This window comes from Camellia sinensis, chromosome 1 (genome assembly GCF_055761805.1).
Source record: "Camellia sinensis isolate YWXY chromosome 1, ASM5576180v1, whole genome shotgun sequence".
Lineage (NCBI taxonomy): Eukaryota > Viridiplantae > Streptophyta > Magnoliopsida > Ericales > Theaceae > Camellia > Camellia sinensis.
In genome coordinates this window covers 235,934,655-235,956,483 of record NC_138961.1, presented here as the reverse complement: position 1 = coordinate 235,956,483, position 21,829 = coordinate 235,934,655, and the positions used below count along the sequence as shown (strand labels likewise).

Sequence of the window (21,829 nt, the reverse complement as noted above, 5' to 3'; positions counted from 1 at the left end):
CAACACAAATATTTCTAAATATGTCATGTAATTCATTGAAAGCACTTTCAAGTTCTACATAATTAGAAATTACCTCATCTTGAGTGAATTCTTCTTCTCCAAGAGCCATGAGACACAAGTTGGCTACTCCATCATTTTCTCCCCAAATGGCTTTCTTTTTGCTGCCATCCATCATTGAAAGTTCATGAGCCATGAGTGAGCTTAGGAGTTCTTCAATGTCCAATTTTGTTAAGCCTTTTGCTTCTTGGATAGCTATAACCTTAGCTTCCCATTCATTTGGCAAAGACCTAAGTATTTTTCTCACAAGCTCACCATTAGTATAAGATTTACCAAGAGATTTTAGAGCATTAATAATATTGATAAATTTATAAAACATCTCAGAAATAGATTCAAATAATTCCATAGCAAAGAGTTCATAATCATGAATAAGCATGTCAATCCGAGACTCTTTTATTTGGCTAGTTCCTTCATAGGTGATTTCAAGTTTATCCCAAATCTCTTTAGCAGTAATACATCCAGAAATTCTATTGTACTCATTTGCATCTAGTCCACACACAAGAATAAGCTTGGCTTTAGCATTAGCTTGAAGGAGTTTATAATCACGCTCATCAAATTCATGTTCAAGTTTAGGCACACTAATATGGTCTACTACCTTGAAAGGGATTTTAGGACCTTTAGTGATAATGAGCCACAAAGCATAATTGGTAGCTTGAAGATACAAAGCCATTTTTTCTTTCCAATGAATGTAATTACTACTATCAAAGAGAGGTGGCCTATTGCTAGCTTGTCTTACAGTAGAATAAGTAGAATATATGGTTGTTATGGATCAAAAACTCAAGATTGTTAAATCTAAACAAGAGCCCCAGGCTCTGATACCAATTGTTACCCAAAAAGCAACTTAAGAGGGGGGTGAATTAGGTTTCTACAAATTAAAATTAATAATACCCCAATAAAATTAACTACTAGTACAACAAATTATTAACAAGTACAATGATGAACTTAGCAGTAAATGATCAAGTAAAATAACAATAAAGTATAACTAACATACAGGGTAAATCAAATGATTAACACATGAATATTAGATAGCTATAGCAGTAGTAGGAAAGTAAAGAGATTAGGAAAGATGAGACAAACAGATTTATAGTGGTTCGGCTTCAACCAAGCCTACATCCACTCCTCAAGCTTCACTTGAGATTTTTCACTATCTTCTAACTTCACAGGGATGCTAGCAACCTCTTTACAAATACAGCAATCCTCCACGAATTTTACACAGACTTCATAAGCCCAAACCCTTGAAAATCTTAGGTGATTCACAATCACTCTCAAGATTTCAAGAACACAGTGTTTGCAACACTTTTATAAGATGAAATGGTATTTTTGCTTTCAAAGAAAGCTTACAATAAATATCTCTCAAAGATAGATATATAAAATGAAACTTTGATTTTTTTATAAATCTCATATAGGAAAGATGAGCTTAATGCTATAAGGCTCAGTATATAATTTCTGAGAATAAATGTGAGTGATTATAGATCAAAAAACATTTTCAAGTTTTTTGTAACTTGTTTACATTAGAGGCTTTGGTATATATAATGAAATTATAGCCGTTTATAGCCGTTGTATTCATTTGAATTTATAGCCGCTGTAGTCATTTGAATTTATAGACGTTTATAGCCGTTGTACTTCCATCATTACTAATTTGAATATCTTCCACTTGAACCTTTTGGCCTGCTGCTGTACTAGTTGTTTGAACTCCTGATTTAATCAAATATTAAATACATTCTAACAACATTTAGGATAAATGTTTAGGTGAGAAATAATGGGACAAAACAAATTTTGATTCTATTTTTCTCTTTCAAATAAATCATCAAAATAAATTTTGATTAAAATATAATTAAATAAATCATCAAAATAAATTTTGGATTCTATTTTTCTCTTTCAAATAAATTAAAACATAATTAAATAAATCATCAAAATAAATAAGTCTAACAGCATGCAAAGTGGTAAACTCATATGAATTTTATAAAATTTTATATTCCACAGTTATCTTAATAGTTTAAATGGATTTTAATGTGTACTATTTTGGCATTGTTTTTATATATTTTTGAAGGATGACACTTTTGACAAGTAAATTTTAAATTTTCTACTTTTAATGTGTACTGTGACAAATTTTGACTTTATGTGTACTCTTATTTAAACTTTATGTTCCTAAATAACTTTTTCAAATATGCCATGTTCCTAAAGTAATTTTGCTGTTTTAATCTTCTTCCTTATTCATGCTAAATACTTTACCATTGTTGGTTGGATATGAATCTATAGGAATTGGATGAGATGAAGAAGCTTTTGAAAGAGTCTGGGGTTGTTCATTGATAGAAGGAAACAAACCAGTGGCACCCTTGAACTCTCTAATCAAGGTAATCTCTTCAAACTTCCATGTTATATGATTTATCTTTTATTTTTTATTTTTTATTTTTTATAGAGAAAAGATTCAGCCATTTAAGCTATTTATATGAGAGTGCTTTTAGGCATGAATGATATGCTAGCAATTCATATTAAACTTTTTTTTTCTCTAAATAATAGTCCTTTAATCCATTTGATTTGATTTGATTTTTTTATTTATTTCATATATTGCTACTAAAACGATTATTGGACCACTTTAAAGTCGTTTTACTTTAGTTATTTTTTAATGCAACAATTTCAATTTTAAAGTTGTCGTAGTTGATGTAATTAATGACTTTCAAATTAATCATCTGTGTAATTACTCTTATTTAAAGTACTTTTTCATTTACATGATTAGTTTAGTCACATTAGGGCATTATATAAATACAATGATTTTGTAAATTCAACCATTTAAACAATTTCAACGAATAGACTCTTAACAGAATTATAGAATTTATGAGTTAATTTGTTTTACAACTATAAAAGCTGAGTTCGAGTTTTTGTTTACTAAGATTTCAAATTCATATTCAAGTGCATGGCTTTAATCCGTTTGATTTGATTAGGATTTGAATTTTTTCAGTTAATTGATTTTGAAATTAATGACTTAATTGGTTTGAATTTGTAATATCATACTGTTCAAGCTTTCATTAATCTCATTAGCAAGTCCTTTTATTTTTTTAGAATTCTCTAATTGGTTGTTGAGAATTTCATTGTTCTAGGTTAGTTTAATTGAGTCATTTAGAATCTTTGAAATTTTAAGCAATTTGTTAAGCTTTATATATTCAAAACCTTCTATTTTTAAAGTTTCATCTTAAGTATTTTGATTTTAATCTAAACACTTATATTAAATGATTTGGTAATTGTTTTGGAATGTAGGAGAGCTTAGACATCATTAGTTTTACAGTTATTTTTGCCCTTTTGCTAATGAAGAAACTTATCTTCATTTGTCATTTTCATGTGTATAGAACAATGCACTTCGTTTTCAAGTGTAAATTTAAAACTTTGTCATGGGTATATGTGAAAGTAATTTGTGAATATCCTAATACACTTTTTGAATATTTGTTTTGATAGTTAAAAGAAGTTTCTTTACCCATAAAGCGTCTTTTGACTATGTGTAGTAGTGTAAGCACATGCATTGCACGCCAATAAATTTATATTAGTGCAAATCTAGGAGTTTGAGGATAGAATTTATACTATTTTTGGTTTTATCATTGCCAAATTTTGAAAATGATTGACATTGATTGACATTGTATAAAGTTAAGGATTATTTAGAGGCTGATTGACATTGTGTAAACTTATATATATCTGGTTTGGTTTGGTTTGAGATGTAGACATTTGGAAGTGTCTACTATTTGGATTTTGATAAGAACACCATTTTCGTATTGGCATGGGGTGCTCCAAAGGGAGAGCACCATTTTGTTATACCTCTTATTTTGAAATTGTATTTATAATAAAGGGGATCCTCTTGCTCAAATGCATGCTATCTATTCATTTTGTGTGTCATGGGTAAACAGAATTTTAGGTATATTTGATTGTCAATGTTCCTAGTTTAAGAGATAATGATAAATGAAAATTATTTAAAAAAAACATTATTTACACCGTGCCTTCAGGCAGCATGGGCATACATTAGTTTATTAAAATTGCAGAGCACTTGTTGGTGTGTTTTATTTGGTGTCCAGTAATTTTTTTTTATTATTGAATGTTAGCAAGTGTACAATAGCTTTGATTTGTATATTTTGTTTAATGTTAATAATTTTTTTTGACTTGCTCTTATATTTTCAACATTTTAAATCTTATATGTTTGTTTCTTAATTTGCATTATTTTATTTGAGTTCTGTAGAGCGTGTGATACAAGTAAAATTATTACAAGTTCTTTAAGAAAAATAGTATTTCTTTATATTTTTTCAATATTTTTATCAAAAAATACTACAGATTCCATAAATTTTAACATGATACGTATAAATTATAATTATATTTTGGTTACAATATTATTTACACCGTGTCTTTAGGTACGGGTATACGCTAGTTATTTAATATATAAATAATGTATTTATATTATTATTTTTATATATTTTTATATTATTTAATATATAAATAATATATTTATTATATAATTTAAATAAAGATAAACAAGTCGAGTTTATGCGAGCTTGAGCTCGGCTCGTTTACTAAACGAGCCTAATAGTCGAGCTCGAGCTCAGTTCGTTTACTAAACGAGCCGAGCCTTTAACGAGCCGAGCTAAGCTTGTTTATGAACAGTTTAATTCATTTGCAGCCCTACCTATATAGTGTTGGTTTGGCGCGAATAAATTTGTTTGTTTGTTTGTTTTTTGGTTAAAATAGTTTAAAAAAATAAAATAAATTAAAAATTAATAAAATAAAATATCATATTTAAATCATAATTATTTTATTTAAATCAAAAAAATTAAAAAACTTATTCCAAATAAAATTTTTTAACCTCAAACTAAGAAAAAAACAAAAAAACCAACCCAAAAACCAAGCCTGACTAACCTCACTCCCGCCCAAAAAGACTTGTTATACGATCGCTTGCAACTCATAAAACCCTAATACATCAATTTGATTCTCTTCTTCTTCGACTCAAATAGCAATTAACCTACTCGAGAAAATCCGAATACATGCAGGTAAATCTGTTTCTCCATCTTTGTACTACTCTCGAATTCATGTTTTTGATGGTTTATGCTACCAATATTTTACATTCAAAAACAATTATGTATATATATATCTGTTTGTATGTAACATGTATTTTGGTGATATCGTTAGTTATTGGACCTCGTTTGAATTTTCCGATTAATTTTCGTTGTGCATTATAATTTATATTGGGCATCTATTCTGGTATTATGAGTATCAATTGTTGAAGTTTGTAATATAATTTATGAACATGTATTGTTCCATTTAAGATTTGAAACTTGAAAAATTCTATTTGTTGAGCCCTACCCTTCCTTTTAACTTCCAATTAGCAACTAGAGTCTTGTGAGTTTTTTTTTAGATCGGCCACAAAAAGAGAAATATATTGATGTAAAATAAAGAGTATAACAGAGGTGCATTGCATTACATCAATAAAAAAATTAAAAGAGCCAAGCAGAGCTGTAAACAAAGTTAGAAAAATCATAGCCTAAACCAGTTGCACAAAAGCAACACCTAGTCCAAGACAAAAAAGAAAAAAAAGGTTGGCAAGAAATCAACCAATCACTGAAGAAAACAGCGCCAAAAGGTCTTGGAGTTGAAAAGTGACAACCAAAAATTCAATAAAATTTGTGCCATTTCCAAGTTTACAAACTGATAACCTAATTTAGTTCAAACTACTTCATAACGTGGCTTAAATACAACACATTGCTTTTCCATCGGAATTTTCAACATAAGGGCTTGTCCATTTTGAAAGAAGCTTTTTTTTGATGTTGTCATGTTTGTTCCACTTGAATTTCATTAATTATCCAACAATAACACTAGTACAGGATTCATTGGATTGGTATATTTTTGCAGGTAAAAATTCCGGTGGTATGGGTAATTTTGTTAGTTTGAAGATACTGGCCTTGTTTGGTTTGTATTTCAGAAACAATTTTTGAGAGAAAAAAGTACCAAAACACGTTTGGCAAACAAATTTCTAAAATATTCTCTGAAGACTCATCTCAGAGAAATTCCTTTCTCTCTCTCAAAACTTCTCTGAAGACGCATCTTCTGTCATAACTTCTCTTTCTCAAAAGAACCTTTGTGACCTCATCTCTGTGATACAAAGAAAATCATTCAAGGCAGTCCAACGGCTCTCTATTAACTGTGTCAACGAAGACGATTCATACCTGTATGCCAAGATCTGCACTCGCCCAAGTGCCTTCGAAGAGACCCACTTGCCTTCCCTCCATCAATACGCTGTTCAAGATTTGAGAAATCTTACGCATTAGATGCACCGACACTGTCTATCACCTCCTTCATCTCTGTGTCGCACAGGCTTGAGGCAATAGGGGGCATCTACTCGTACGGGTCCTCTTTGAACAGCCACAACTTCTCTGCCTCACAGATTTCCCCAAATCGTGCCCTAGCTTTGGTCTTAGTCAAACTGAATTAAATCTTCACACAATCGGGACTTGTAACATCAATGTCCATCATTTTTCGATTCTGGGCTCTATAAAATGCAAACCAACCAGCATCGAACCCCACCTAGACGAAGCATAACTTCATCATTCGCTGCAAAAACGGAGAGGCTGTGCTCAAAACTTCGTTGTGGACGGTGGGATTTGAGGGCCACCAAAAGCAGGCAAGCAAGAGGTATTTCTAATGCATAAATAATTTTTTTTTTTTTTTAAATTTCATTTGGGTTTGTGAGTTTTGAACAATGTGTTGGCTGATTTTGGTTTACAAAGGTCGCATGGCTTTTGCCTTTGGGTTGTCAGTTTGTGGTGAATTTCCCAATCGGTAAATTTTCGAAATCGTAGTCCATAGAGTCACACACCAGAGTCACTTAAACAAATTTACAGAGGTTTAAAAATATCCTTCAAAGGGTGAAAGTATAATGTACCCTAATGTATTAATTATAGGCCGATGCAGCCAACTAACTTTTCAAAATATTAATTGGCCTTTCAATTTTAACTTTGTGATTCCTTTTGTTTGCATAAGAACTATTCTAGGCTCAAATTTTCCAGAATCTTTCACTTGGCCATGCTTTAATTTACACCATAGCCCTGTGTTATTAGAAAAATTTCCACCGTTGGATACATTGTCTGATGAGAGAATTCCTAAAATTTGAGCCCCATATTTCATAAATATATAATTGTGGGTCATACAAACACCTAAATTTATTTTCTGTAAAACTCAAAAAGGACAAACATGTGGGTATGAACTCTGGAAATTTATTTTCTGTAAAACTCAAATATTTGATATTAGCATTTCATATTTTAAACTAGCTACTACTATGTGCAATGAATCCATTAACAAGTGGGTATGAACTCTGAAACGTCTTTTGCCTAACAGTCTATCATCAAGCAAATTGGCACTTTGGTAAGGTTTTGGAGTATAAGTCTTGAGATCTTCCTTTTTTATGTTTTGTTCAATTACGAGTTTTGATTGATATTGATGAATGGGTCATCTAATGTAGTCGTTGGGTTTGATCTTAGTTGATATGATGCACACAATTATATCCATTGAAGTCTTCATTTTTAGTTGATATGATATATGAGATATGAAACCATGCTAAGAACATCTCTGACTTAGAAGATATTTCCATTAAATATCTTCTACTTTTCCTATTTTCTTTTTTCCTATGGCATACATGGAACTGCATAACATGATGAATAATTGGAAATAACTCTTTTCTAAGATCTGGTGCATCATTGTTGTAACTTGGAAGTTAGAACTATCGTGCTGCTTTTGGTGTCAATTTATCACTAATTTGCACATGATTCCAGAATCCTTGTACACGACTAATGAAGATTTACATCCCATCCCTGTTATCTGCTTTCATTAAACTTGAATGTTTTCAAGTTCATTTTAGCGCTCACATATATATATATATATATATATATATATATATATTATTTATCACATCATTTGTCAACTAAGTTTATTAATAGTGGGTTTTTTTCTTTCATTTCAATGTATCGGATCTGTTAAGTTGTTAACTATAATGAAGTATATTTCATCTTTTTTATTCCTTTATGTTTTATTCTTTTATTTATTTTTATTTTTATTATTATTATTATTATTTTGATTAATTTCCCACACTATCTTTGAAACTTTGAAAATTACTTTTATTCTGCTCATTCTGCTCATGTATGCCATAGAAATTCTGCTCATTCTGAAAATTCTGCTTTGATAATTCTGCTCATGTATGCCATATAAATTCTGCTCATTCTGAAAATTTTGCTTTGATAATTCTGCTCATGTATGCCATATAAATTCTGCTCATTCTGAAAATTCTGCTTTGATAATTCTGCTCATGTATGCCATATAAATTCTGCTCATTCTGAAAATTCTTCTTTGATAATTCTGCTCATGTATGCCATATAAATTCTGCTCATTCTGCTCACGAGTCACTTTTCTACTATTTTTTTGATTTTCTTTTTTTGTATGGTATTGTTAAGTTCTGGAGGTCTACTATCGTACGAAAATTTTGCTCATGTATGCCCTACAAAATATAGGTACTATGCAAGAGCATTATAGTGCACAAAATTGTCCATTACTGAATTTTTCATTTTGATTTTAAACCAGGCCAACTTTGTACTCCTCGGTCATTGTTCAATACACCAAGGGCAAAAAGGAAGAGATCACCTCAACCATCAGTCAATTCCTCCACTGCTGAAAACGATTGTCCTTATCCGGTAAACTTTTGCACGCGAAATCTCATATTAAATATTCGTAATATTCGTAATGGCTATTATTATGCATATGCTTAATATCACTTGCTGGCAAACTATTTTTGGAACTTCAGTTGTTCACATAACTATAAACGGTAATTTGTTGCACTTGTATTAGGCTAGAATGGCTAACGATAATGACAATTTTAAGATGTGGGGGTTCGAAATTGTGAAGATATTTTTAGAAATATTGGTGGACGAAATTAAAAAAGAGGGTCCATCCATGTCAAAGAAAGATAGGAGTTTTTACCCAAGGCAGTGGCAAACAATTGATGATGAGATGACTAAAAAGGTTGGAAAAAATTATGGCTAAAAAAATTGAAGGCTAAGTTCGCGCGTTTGAAGGCGAACTACAAAGAGTTTGTTGCTCTGAAAAACCACACGGGTTTGGGTTGGGATCCAATCACTCAAACAGTGATAGCCCCAGACGATGTTTGGGAAAATTATGTTCAGGTAATTATTTTGGCGCATACATTTACTAGAACCATGTGTATAGAAAAATATTTTTTTAAATGATTAATTAATGTTTACAACTTGTAGGCACACCCAAATGCAAAACAATTCCAAACCAAAGGCCTTGAACATTATGAGCTCATGTCAGAAATATTTGCCAAGTCATTTGCCACTGGCACTTTTGCCTGTTCTTCTCGTCAAGGTGCACCCACATCTGATGACGAGCTGGAAATGGATGAACGCTTTCATGCATATACGTTGGGAAAAGGCGTAGTAGATGAATCTTGCACTTCCGGAAGTAAGCGTAAGTCTAGTGGCCAGGGTCAGTCCAGCAAGAACCCAAAAATGGATGATGCACTGCAATCATGGCAATGTTCATGTGAAGCACGTGAACGGTTTTACCTTCAAGCAGAGGCCAATACTGGGGCATCTGATGCGTACTCCGTTGCAGCATGTATGGCCATCCTAAAGTCAATGGCCCTGGATCCGAGCTTGTTTTTGAAGGCCATGAACATGTTCACATCACTAGAATGGCGAACCATGTTTATGACCATGGAACCGGAAATGAGGTACCTTTGGATCCTCAGTTTGTGAGAAGCTTGGTCATCCCACTGTTCGGTTTGAGGTGAAGGAAATGACGATGGACTATGTTTGGGTGTATAGCGATCCCGGGTTTACCCTTGTTGTATAGTGATCCGGACATGTGTCCGTGGATGTTGGTAGTTGTTTATTATCTTGTTTACATCCTTTCTTACTTTGTATTTGAGTTATAGGATGTGTTGAGCGGGTTTGTTACAGGTTGGTTGAGTTTAGAAACCAAAACTAGTTGCCCAGATTTTTGGCCTGTACGCTCGAGCGCAGGTGTTGGCGCTCGAGCGTAGATTACGTCCATCCAGTATCTTGTTGTGCAGTGTTGTGAGCTCGAGCGTAGGGTTGGGAGCTCGAGCGGAGGCCTGGTTCTGCAAAAGTGCTGGGCGAGTGCATTCTGAGCTCGAGCGGGAGGTTGGCCGCTCGAGCGTAAGTCTGTGAGTGGCCGCTCGAGCGGGGTGTTTTACGCTCAAGCGGAAGACTGGGTTTAAATCCCGAAATTGTGACTTTTCAAATCACTTTTTGCTTTCTCTTCTCTCTCTTACTTTTCCAAAATCACCATTGTTGAGCCTCTCACTCTAGATACTACCTTCTCTCTAGGTTTTGATCTAGTAGGAGTGATTTACTCACCTTTGGCCTTTACAAAAAAGTTGTTGATCGTCGAGGGCTTCATTTTAATCTGAAAATCTCGGGTTTTGGAGTACGTTGGGTTTTGTCGTCTTCTCCTTTGGGACTCCGAATTTGAGGTAGGGATAACCTACTCCTCTCTATGGGTTTTGTCTTTAAATTTTGGTATTTTGAGATGTTGGGCTTGGTTTGTTAATCTTGTAAAGGTTTGGGGCTTTTGTGTAATTTTACAAAGGTTGGGGTTTTATTCATAATAAACCTAGATGCAAGTTTGGCATAGAAAAATGGAATGATTGTTGAATCATTGATGAAAATGGGACCTAAGGGTTGAAATGGTAATTATGGAAAATGGCCTAATTACATTGTTTAATTAATTGGGATAATTAATTGATGAGAAATGAGGAAATGAAATGTTGATTGAATATCCATTTGTGCATTTATTTTCTGTTTTAGAAATAACTGCTTTGGGCTATCGGTGGAGGATAGTCGTGATTGTTGTAGACAATGTATGTTGATTAGGCAAACTGAAACTAATCAATGGAATGTGTTATGAAACTTGACAGTTGCTAGAATACATTAATTGTTTGTATTGTGTGATTGTATATAGAACCAATGTGTTTATATACGTTGTGTGTAGAGGAGGAGATAGGGGATGTACTCCGCGGTTTAGGGGAAGATAGGGGATGGACCTCTAAACCGGATAGGTATTTGGAGGAGATAGGGGATGTACTCCGTAGACAGAGCTCATATGCTTGTCTAGAGAAGTGAAGATAGAGCTCATATGCTTATCTTTGTGAAGTGAAGTGTGGATACAGCTTGTATGCTTATCTGTGGATATTGTTGATATACATATCTGTTGTAGAGTGTGGATACAGCTTGTATGCTTATCTGTGGATATTGTTGATATACATATCTGTTGAGAATGTGGATATAGCTTTTATGCTTATCTGAATGTGAGATATAGTTTTTATACATATCTGTGGAAATGATGATAGAGCTAGCATGCTTATCTGTTAAAAAGGGAAAATGAAAAGTAAATGGGACTTGTAAGTCGTTGACATAAATATGTAATTTATGTGATTGTATCAGTGTTGACCAACTATCAATTGCTAATGTTTTAGTCATTGTCCATGGTTGGTTTAGTGTATTTCTACTGGGCTGTGGCTCACCCTATATGGGAACATCATTTTCAGGTGCAGGAAGCATGCCACCTCCAAGGACATAGCTGGGAGGCTAGTGGCGGGCATAGTTTTGTCGTTTTACTTTTGATGTATTACATGTAATTTCAAGCCAAGGGCTTAATGTGTAAACGAGTTAGAACTCTTTGTTGTAACCAAGTGTTAACTTGGAAAGCTGTAAGCCCGTAGGGCATTTTGTTATGAGGTTAACATGTAATACTTATGTAATGGAATTCTAATGAATGATAGAAGGTAGTTAGTTTATCTATCAACGCTTGTCTTATTTGTTGGGTTTAATGTTATTATTTTGAGGGCGTTACAACTTGGTATCAGAGCCAGGTTTGAATACTTTGGGTACGTGGGAAGTGATTAGGATCACAATGGGTTTGTCTCGCTTGATAGAGACGTAGATGTAGTACCATATGCTATGTGGTTATTTGATAACATGCTTATGTGACTATGTGGGTATGGGATTTAATTTCTGGGATATTGATTGGATCCTTGAGTTTCTGGGAGTCTTGTTGGAAAAGCACTTGATCAATGCTGTTTCTAACCGGAACTCTAGTAACGTCTCGGGACTATCATTATCCGGAAATGAAGTTCGTAAGTGCTTATGTGTTTATGTGCTTATGTGGAGTGAATTACAGTTGTCCATGCATTAGGACGTGAGTGATTAGTTTCGGCACACCAATGAATGTGCTAACGTTCTGTGTTGCCTTTATTAGGATGTCAGGACGAGGAAGAGGTGCTAGGCGTGGTAGACCTGCGAGGCAGGAAGTACCGTTACAGGGTGAGATTCCGGCAGTGCAGGAGGGAGTTGGGCAGGCCAATGTGGCCGAGCCAGTAGGTCAGCAGGCTATGGGTGCCTTGGCCAGAGAGATAGCAGGAGCTTTAGGTATTCTTAGAGCTGGGAATCAGGCAACTGAGACAGGGCCTTCCTTCTTGAAGAGGGAGTTCTTTCGGTGTAATCCGGACGAGTTTATCGGGGATCCTAAAGAGCCGCTTAAGGCAGATGAATGGCTCGAACAGACAACGAAGACGTTTGAGATGCTTGGCATCGAGGACGGAGCACTGAAAGTGACCTTGGCATCCTTCCAGCTGAAGGGAGATGCGGGTCAATGGTGGAAGTACGAGAAAGCTCGTGTTGGTGGTACTTGGGAGGCGTTTGTGAATGCTTTTCAGGAGAGGTTTTTATCAGCAGCAGCTAGGGAAAAGCTGAGGGATCAGTTTAGCCGGCTTAATCAGCAGGGCTTGTCAGTGGCCGAGTTTGAGGCTACTTTTACCAGTCTGTCTAGGTTTGCACCTGAACTGGTGGCGTCTGAGGAACGCCGTTGCTATGAGTTTGAGCGGAAGTTGAGGCGGGGCCTCAAGTTGAGAATTGGTGGGTCATATATTCGAGAGTATAGACATCTGGTAGATGCTGCAGCTCATATGGAGCTTATGATGCAGGAGGAGGATGAGGGTCAGAGAGGCTCCAAGAGGAGCCAAGATAGTCAGAGTGATGGCAGGAGACAGAAGGGTTATAACCCTCAGCAGTCTCAGGGTGCAGTCTCTAGATCGACCTTTCCAGTGCCTAGTGTAGGCTCAGGGAGAGGCAGTCAGGGGGAATTCACTTGTTACAAGTGTGGCCAGCTGGGTCACAAAGTATCTGTTTGCCCGCAGAAGGGTGGGGGTCAGAAAGCTGTTTCTTCTTCAGCTAGACCGCAGAGTCAGAGTTTGGGCAGGGGGCAGCTCTTGATTTGTTATCAGTGTGGACAACCTGGGCACATGAAGAGGTTTTGCCCACAGTTGAGTGCCACTTCGGGAGCGTCTGGTTCTAGGCAGACGCAGGGTTTTCAGCCAGCTCAGTCTGTGCAGGCCTCGAGGGCCAATCCGGGAGCTTCGTCATCCCAGTCTGTGCAGCAGTCTTTTGCTCCGAGAGGTGAGCAGGTAGACCAGGGGCCTACGGGGCGCGTGTATGCTGTTACCGCGCAGGACTTAGTACCGGCTCCATCAGTAGTGAGAGGTACTTTTCTGTTTTGCAACTCAGTTGCTAATGTGTTGATAGACACGGGTGCATCTCATTCTTTTATATCTGCTGCATTTGCATCTGTTTTGGAATTGGAGTTAGCACAGTTAGCATCTCCTATTTGTGTGGTATCGCCTTTGGGTGGTGAGTTAATTCTGAAACAGGGTGTTAGAGGATGTGATATAGAGGTCGCCGACTATAGGCTTCCTTTTCCGTTTGTTGTCATGCCCATGAAGGGTTTTGATGTTATTTTGGGTATGGACTGGTTATCGTCATACCGGGCTGTTATTGATTGCTACCGCCAGAGGGTTACATTATGTACCTTGAGCGGGGAGTGGTTCCATTTCTTGGGAGACCGGGTTGGTAGTGTTGTGCCACCGGGGTATGATTCGCGAGGGCGAAGTGAGCTTAGTAGTCTACTTGCTAGCTTTGAGAGTGGTGAGAGTGGTGAGACCCAGCATGTATTGCCGAGGGTGGTTTGTGAGTATTCGGATGTTTTTCCCGAAGATCTTGTTAGTTTGCCACCTCACCGAGAGATAGAGTTCTCTATTGATTTAGTGCCTGGTACGGCGCCGATTTCTATGGCACCTTACCGTTTTGCTCCAGCAGAGTTGGTTGAGTTGAAAGTTCAGCTCCAGGAATTGCTCGATAAGGGCTTTGTTCGCCCTAGTGTTTCACCGTGGGGAGCACCGGCCCTCTTTGTTAAAAAGAAAGATGGTGCCTTGAGATTGTGTATAGACTACCGGAAGTTGAATCGGGCTACGGTTAAGAATAAGTATCCTATGCCCCGTATAGATGATTTGTTTGACCAGTTGAAGGGTTCCCGTTGTTTCTCTAAGATAGACTTGAGATCGGGTTACCATCAGTTGAGGGTCAGGGAGGAAGATATTCCTAAGACGGCATTCCGTACGCGGTATGGCCATTATGAGTTTCTGGTGATGCCATTCGGGCTTACCAATGCACCGGCAGTCTTTATGGACTTGATGAACCGGATTTTCCGGGAGTTCTTAGACCGATTTGTGGTTGTTTTCGTGGACGATATCCTTATCTATTCGTCTTCTGAGGAGGAGCACGAGGCACACTTGAGAGTGGTGCTTGAGTTACTTAGAGCCCATAGGCTGTATGCCAAGTTTGGGAAGTGTGAGTTCTGGCTGAGGGAAGTCAAATTCTTAGGCCACGTGGTATCCGGGGAAGGGGTGTCTGTTGATACATCCAAGGTTGAGGCAGTGCAAGATTGGGCACAGCCTAAGAGTGTATTTGAGATCCGCAGTTTTCTGGGATTAGCTGGGTATTACCGTCGGTTTGTGAAAGATTTCTCCAGGTTAGCGTCACCGTTGACTAGACTGACTAGGAAGGGAGTCAAGTTTGTGTGGAGTGAGACTTGTGAAAAGTCGTTCCAAGAGCTGAAAGTTAGATTGACCACCGCTCCGGTGTTGATTATTCCGGAGAGAGGGTTGGGTTATGCGGTTTATTGTGATGCCTCACGAGAGGGTTTGGGTTGTGTGTTGATGCAAGAGGGGAAAGTGGTAGCTTATGGCTCACGTCAGTTGAAAATACACGAGAAGAATTACTCCACACACGACCTAGAGTTAGCAGCTGTAATCTTTGCCTTGAAAATCTGGAGGCACTACCTTTATGGTGAGAGATTCGAGGTATTCTCGGATCATAAGAGTTTGAAGTATCTGTTTACCCAGAGAGACTTGAATTTGAGGCAGAGGAGATGGATGGAGTTCATCGAGGATTATGATTTTGAGTTGCATTATCATCCCGGAAAGGCCAATGTTGTGGCCGATGCCCTTAGTAGGAAAACCATTAGTGATGTAGCTTGTATAGCCATCCGGGAATGGGTGATGTTGGGAGCACTTGGCGAGTTTGATTTGCTACTGGGCGAATCTGTGGAGGCTGCGGCCTTGTTTTCTGTTGTTGCGCAACCTACACTTGTGACTAGAGTGTTAGAGGCACAGAGAGGTGACCTTGAGGTAGAATCCCTCCGAGAGAAGATCTCCAGTGGGAAAGTTGAGAAGGGTTTGACGGTGTATCCCGACCTGAGTGTGAGATACCGAAACCGTTTGTTTGTACCGGAGTCTTGCCGAGAGGAAGTACTCCGAGAGTTTCACCATTCGCGCCTTGCGGTGCATCCGGGAGGTACTAAGATGTATCAGGATTTGGGTCGCCAGTTTTGGTGGCGGGGTATGAAAAGAGATGTGGCTGTTTTCGTATCGAAGTGCCTTACTTGCCAGCAAGTGAAGGCCGAGCATCAGAGGCCAGCGGGTTTGTTGCAACCCTTGCCTATTGCCGAGTGGAAGTGGGAGCATGTCACTATGGACTTCGTTGTAGGTCTTCCGAGGACTCAACGGGGTAGTGATGCTATTTGGGTGGTTGTAGACCGGTTGACTAAGTCGGCGCACTTTATTCCTATGCGCGTGAGAGATTCGGTAGACCATCTTGCCGATTTGTATATTCGGGACGTAGTGAGATTGCACGGGGTCCCAGTGACGATCGTCTCAGATAGAGATCCTCGTTTTACTGCCAGGTTGTGGCAGAGTTTGCAGAGTGCCTTGGGCACAAAGTTGACCTTTAGTACGGCCTATCATCCTCAGACTGACGGGCAGTCCGAGCGTACTATTCAGATCCTCGAGGATATGCTTCGGGGTTGTGTCCTAGACTTCAGTGGGACGTGGGAGAGGCACTTGCCATTGGTAGAGTTTGCCTACAACAACAGTTTTCAGTCTAGCATCGGTATGGCACCGTTTGCGGCCTTGTATGGCCGACCGTGTAGGTCTCCAGTTTGTTGGGCCGAGGTGGGTGATGCACCTTTGTTGGGTCCGGAGTTGGTTAGGGAGACGACGGAGAAAGTTGAGCTTATCCGTAGGAGGCTTGTTACAGCCCAGAGTCGACAAAAGAGTTATGCCGACCGTAGGAGGAGACCTTTGGCGTTTGAGGTAGGTGATCATGTCTTTCTGAAGATATCACCTAGGCGAGGTCTGATGAGGTTTGGGAAGAGTGGGAAGTTGTCCCCTCGGTTTATTGGTCCTTTTGAGATCCTTGAGAAGATAGGTGAGGTTGCTTATCGGTTAGCCTTACCGCCGCAGTTGTCCGGAGTGCATGACGTGTTTCATGTGAGTATGCTTCGGAAGTATGAGCCAGATCCATCACATGTGTTGGATTGGACTGATTTAGAGGTAGATGAGGATGCCTCGTATGAGGAGAGACCGGTTCGGGTCTTGGATAGGCGGGATCAAGTCCTGCGTGGCAAGACCATTCCTTTGGTGAAAGTCTTGTGGAAACATCACGGAGTGGAGGAAGCCACTTGGGAACGTGAGTTGGAAGTCCGAGAGAAATATCCGGACTTGTTTGTTGATATGTAATCTTGTATTTGAACTTTACATTTTGTTGAACTTAAGAGCTTTTATATATGTCTTAAGTTGTGAAACATTGAAAATGTTTTGATTATTGGGAGTATGTTTTGGAACTTGCCTCATATGGAAGTTGAATATGACATTATATGTGTTAAATATATTGTTGAAATTGGAAGGATAGTGCATAATGTTGATGCATGTTGAAAGTACATATGTTGTTTACATATTGTGATGTGTCTCTTGTTAAAGGGATGGGATGACCGGTAATGGGTCGAATTGTTGAATGTTAAATTGTAACATTGTCTAAAATGAAGGAAAACTTGTTTTGAAAACTTGTGCTTAATTTCGGGGACGAAATTCTTTAAGGGGGGGAGGTTATAGCGATCCCGGGTTTACCCTTGTTGTATAGTGATCCGGACATGTGTCCGTGGATGTTGGTAGTTGTTTATTATCTTGTTTACATCCTTTCTTACTTTGTATTTGAGTTATAGGATGTGTTGAGCGGGTTTGTTACAGGTTGGTTGAGTTTAGAAACCAAAACTAGTTGCCCAGATTTTTGGCCTGTACGCTCGAGCGCAGGTGTTGGCGCTCGAGCGTAGATTACGTCCATCCAGTATCTTGTTGTGCAGTGTTGTGAGCTCGAGCGTAGGGTTGGGAGCTCGAGCGGAGGCCTGGTTCTGCAAAAGTGCTGGGCGAGTGCATTCTGAGCTCGAGCGGGAGGTTGGCCGCTCGAGCGTAAGTCTGTGAGTGGCCGCTCGAGCGGGGTGTTTTACGCTCAAGCGGAAGACTGGGTTTAAATCCCGAAATTGTGACTTTTCAAATCACTTTTTGCTTTCTCTTCTCTCTCTTACTTTTCCAAAATCACCATTGTTGAGCCTCTCACTCTAGATACTACCTTCTCTCTAGGTTTTGATCTAGTAGGAGTGATTTACTCACCTTTGGCCTTTACAAAAAAGTTGTTGATCGTCGAGGGCTTCATTTTAATCTGAAAATCTCGGGTTTTGGAGTACGTTGGGTTTTGTCGTCTTCTCCTTTGGGACTCCGAATTTGAGGTAGGGATAACCTACTCCTCTCTATGGGTTTTGTCTTTAAATTTTGGTATTTTGAGATGTTGGGCTTGGTTTGTTAATCTTGTAAAGGTTTGGGGCTTTTGTGTAATTTTACAAAGGTTGGGGTTTTATTCATAATAAACCTAGATGCAAGTTTGGCATAGAAAAATGGAATGATTGTTGAATCATTGATGAAAATGGGACCTAAGGGTTGAAATGGTAATTATGGAAAATGGCCTAATTACATTGTTTAATTAATTGGGATAATTAATTGATGAGAAATGAGGAAATGAAATGTTGATTGAATATCCATTTGTGCATTTATTTTCTGTTTTAGAAATAACTGCTTTGGGCTATCGGTGGAGGATAGTCGTGATTGTTGTAGACAATGTATGTTGATTAGGCAAACTGAAACTAATCAATGGAATGTGTTATGAAACTTGACAGTTGCTAGAATACATTAATTGTTTGTATTGTGTGATTGTATATAGAACCAATGTGTTTATATACGTTGTGTATAGAGGAGGAGATAGGGGATGTACTCCGCGGTTTAGGGGAAGATAGGGGATGGACCTCTAAACCGGATAGGTATTTGGAGGAGATAGGGGATGTACTCCGTAGACAGAGCTCATATGCTTGTCTAGAGAAGTGAAGATAGAGCTCATATGCTTATCTTTGTGAAGTGAAGTGTGGATACAGCTTGTATGCTTATCTGTGGATATTGTTGATATACATATCTGTTGTAGAGTGTGGATACAGCTTGTATGCTTATCTGTGGATATTGTTGATATACATATCTGTTGAGAATGTGGATATAGCTTTTATGCTTATCTGAATGTGAGATATAGTTTTTATACATATCTGTGGAAATGATGATAGAGCTAGCATGCTTATCTGTTAAAAAGGGAAAATGAAAAGTAAATGGGACTTGTAAGTCGTTGACATAAATATGTAATTTATGTGATTGTATCAGTGTTGACCAACTATCAATTGCTAATGTTTTAGTCATTGTCCATGGTTGGTTTAGTGTATTTCTACTGGGCTGTGGCTCACCCTATATGGGAACATCATTTTCAGGTGCAGGAAGCATGCCACCTCCAAGGACATAGCTGGGAGGCTAGTGGCGGGCATAGTTTTGTCGTTTTACTTTTGATGTATTACATGTAATTTCAAGCCAAGGGCTTAATGTGTAAACGAGTTAGAACTCTTTGTTGTAACCAAGTGTTAACTTGGAAAGCTGTAAGCCCGTAGGGCATTTTGTTATGAGGTTAACATGTAATACTTATGTAATGGAATTCTAATGAATGATAGAAGGTAGTTAGTTTATCTATCAACGCTTGTCTTATTTGTTGGGTTTAATGTTATTATTTTGAGGGCGTTACAGGGTGTATTTTTCTTTTTTTTTGGCATTTGTTAAACCTAAATTATATTTGTTTTAATTTGTTTGTTTTTCCCTTTTGGTTTGGACTATGTTGGGTGTTGAGCTAACTATCTATATCATGTTGTCTATGTGGTTTTGCTTTAGACTTGGCACTATGTTGTCGTTATATATTTTCTCCATGCTTTCTTTGTTGCAATGTCCTCATTAAATTTTTAGTGCTATACTCATGTCATTACTGATAATACCTTGATTGTTTTACACTTTCCGCTTTAGATGTCGTCGTCACGACCCAATGGAGGGCAACCGAACAATATGTATGACCTGTACAGTGACGATGACGATGATGTGATGGACTTACACATGGTTTGTCAACTAACACGTGACATTCCTACGAGACAACCGCAACGTAATTGTCCATACACCGGTGAGCAGTACATAAAATTCTTACTAAGTGGAAATCCTAAATCAATCCGTGAACAATTGCGAATGGAAGTCCCAACATTTGTGGAATTGGTTAAACAGATTGTCCATAGAAATGTAGTAGACTGGCCGAACATGCGATTGTCACTAGAAGAGTCATTGGCTATGTTTTTATTTATCTGTGGTCAAAGTTCAGGAACAAGTAATGCTGGAGATCGATTTCAGCACTCAAATGAGACAATTCATCGTCATTTTGTACTTATGATGCGGGCATTGGGAAATCTTGCGCCATTTGTAATCCAACCACCAAACATGGCTGTTACCCATCCTAAAATTCGGAATGACAGACGGTACTGGCCATGGTTTAAGGTAACAAAAATTGCAGTTCATTTGCATTATTTTATATGGCTTATTGAGACACAAAATTTGATAAATTAATTCAAAGTTATGTCATCTAGGACTGTGTAGGGGACATAGATGGCACACATATTGTTGTTGTGGCACCAGAAGGTGACCAAATGCCATATCGAGGTAGAAAAATGCATACAACTCAAAATGTCATGGTTGCATGTTCATTTGACATGAAGTTTACGTTTGTATACATTGGTTGGGAAGGTAGTGCACATGATTCGAGAATTTTTCTAGAAGCACTTACCACAAATTCCGCTGACTTTCCACACCCACCACCTAGTAACTAGTAAGTGTATTTGTTTTTAATTTAGAGTTTTCCTTTTTTTCGCACCCAAATATGCGATGACATGTTCTTACTGAAAGAGTTTCACTGTAGACAAGTATTATCTCGTTGACGCCGGGTATACACACATGCTCGGGTACGTAGCCCCATATCGTGGCCAAAAATACCATTTGCAGGAGTTCAATAGGCGGCGTCGCTATCATGGTCCAAAGGAGTTGTTCAACCATAGACGTTCTTCTTTGAGGAATGTTATAGAAAGAACCTTTGGAGTGTTGAAGCAACGGTTTCCATTATTGAGACACATGCCACGGTATAATATGGTACGACAAGGGCCAATCGTTATGGCATATTGTGTTCTCCACAATTGGATCCGAACGGTGCAAGAGCATGACGAATTTTTCAATGCAGAAGAATCAAGTGACGAAGATGAAGATGAAGATGACGATGAAGACGAAGATGAAGATGAAGGTGAAGGTGGAGGTGAAGGTGCAAGTCAAGTTCAGGGTGAAGTTAGAGTTGAAAATGTCCACGGAAATGAAGATGGAGTACTAGCTATGCAACAACACAACCATGTGAACATGTCACGTGAACAACTAGTGCAGATGGGACAATGGCGAGATGAGGTTGCAGCATCTATGTGGGAAGCATACAACAATAGGTATATGATAACAAGTAGGTAGATTATTTTTGGTAATTGGAAAAAATGGAGCACATAATCAAAGTAGGTTAATGTTTCAAACTTCACTTTATATTTGTATTTCTTGTATATATTTGAAAATGGGATTGCTAATTTCACGCCATATGTAGATGAAGGTGACACCAAATTGTTCATGTGGCGTTGGGCCAATGTTGGTGATTATGGCTCGCACCGAAGCGAACAATGGTCGTTATTTTTCCGTTGTCCTAATTGGGATAATCATAGGGGCTCCTTCCTCTGGGTAGATGACTATGATGGTGGGATACAGCATCTTACACCTGCGCAAGTGCCTCGTACTGGGGGGAAGTGGTTGTTTTGGGTTTGTTGTGGATGCAACGATTTTCTTTGTTTTACTATTATGATCCTTTTGTTGGTACTTTTGTTGGTCATTGTACTTATGTAGGATATTCCAAACTGTGGTTAAAACAATGCTTGAACTTGTTGTTTTGTTATGGTAGCTCAACGATTGGTAGTAATCAACTTGTACTATTTTGTTTTTTATTTTTTCCAAACAACTTGTGGTAGTTTCATTATGTCAGAAGTGTTGATGTACCGTTATTTAAATTCGTTTCTT

The 21,829-nt window shown here is 38.0% G+C and overlaps 2 protein-coding genes and 1 long non-coding RNA gene across 5 annotated transcripts in view; all 3 read left to right on the top strand.

Moving 5' to 3' along the window:
• Window positions 1-6,717, top strand: part of LOC114298238 (uncharacterized) — a 47,039-nt gene extending 40,322 nt beyond the window's left edge. For all 3 annotated transcript variants that reach the window (XR_014346443.1, XR_014346440.1, XR_014346444.1), the window contains 2 exons: window positions 2,317-2,411; window positions 5,938-6,717. This is a non-coding gene — a long non-coding RNA (uncharacterized LOC114298238). The remainder of the gene's footprint in view (window positions 1-2,316; window positions 2,412-5,937) is intronic.
• Window positions 6,718-8,644: 1,927 nt separating this feature from the next.
• LOC145804510 (uncharacterized) lies at window positions 8,645-20,710 on the top strand. Its single transcript, XM_082898647.1, has 4 exons — window positions 8,645-8,765; window positions 19,718-19,868; window positions 20,061-20,233; window positions 20,323-20,710. Exons 2-4 carry the CDS (start codon window positions 19,718-19,720, stop codon window positions 20,560-20,562), a joined length of 564 nt encoding a protein of 187 aa, XP_082754773.1. The 5' UTR covers window positions 8,645-8,765; the 3' UTR covers window positions 20,563-20,710.
• On the top strand, window positions 8,926-9,909 carry LOC145790860 (L10-interacting MYB domain-containing protein-like). Its single transcript, XM_082869794.1, has 3 exons — window positions 8,926-9,093; window positions 9,126-9,254; window positions 9,342-9,909. The coding sequence occupies exons 1-3, from the start codon at window positions 8,926-8,928 to the stop codon at window positions 9,846-9,848; spliced, it is 804 nt and encodes a 267-aa protein (XP_082725920.1). The 3' UTR covers window positions 9,849-9,909.
• Window positions 20,711-21,829: the final 1,119 nt, after the last annotated feature.

Excerpts from the sequence above, each read along its gene's own strand:
- LOC145790860 (XM_082869794.1), top strand. The coding sequence starts at position 8,926 with ATGGCTAACGATAATGACAATTTTAAGATGTGGGGGTTCGAAATTGTG. Across the intron at positions 9,094-9,125 it reads ATGATGAGATGACTAAAAAG|GCTAAGTTCGCGCGTTTGAA; the intron begins GTTGGAAAAAAT and ends AAAAAATTGAAG. Across the intron at positions 9,255-9,341 it reads TTTGGGAAAATTATGTTCAG|GCACACCCAAATGCAAAACA; the intron begins GTAATTATTTTG and ends TACAACTTGTAG.
- LOC145804510 (XM_082898647.1), top strand. The coding sequence starts at position 19,718 with ATGTCGTCGTCACGACCCAATGGAGGGCAACCGAACAATATGTATGAC. Across the intron at positions 19,869-20,060 it reads ACGTAATTGTCCATACACCG|GAACAAGTAATGCTGGAGAT; the intron begins GTGAGCAGTACA and ends GTCAAAGTTCAG. Across the intron at positions 20,234-20,322 it reads GGTACTGGCCATGGTTTAAG|GACTGTGTAGGGGACATAGA; the intron begins GTAACAAAAATT and ends TATGTCATCTAG.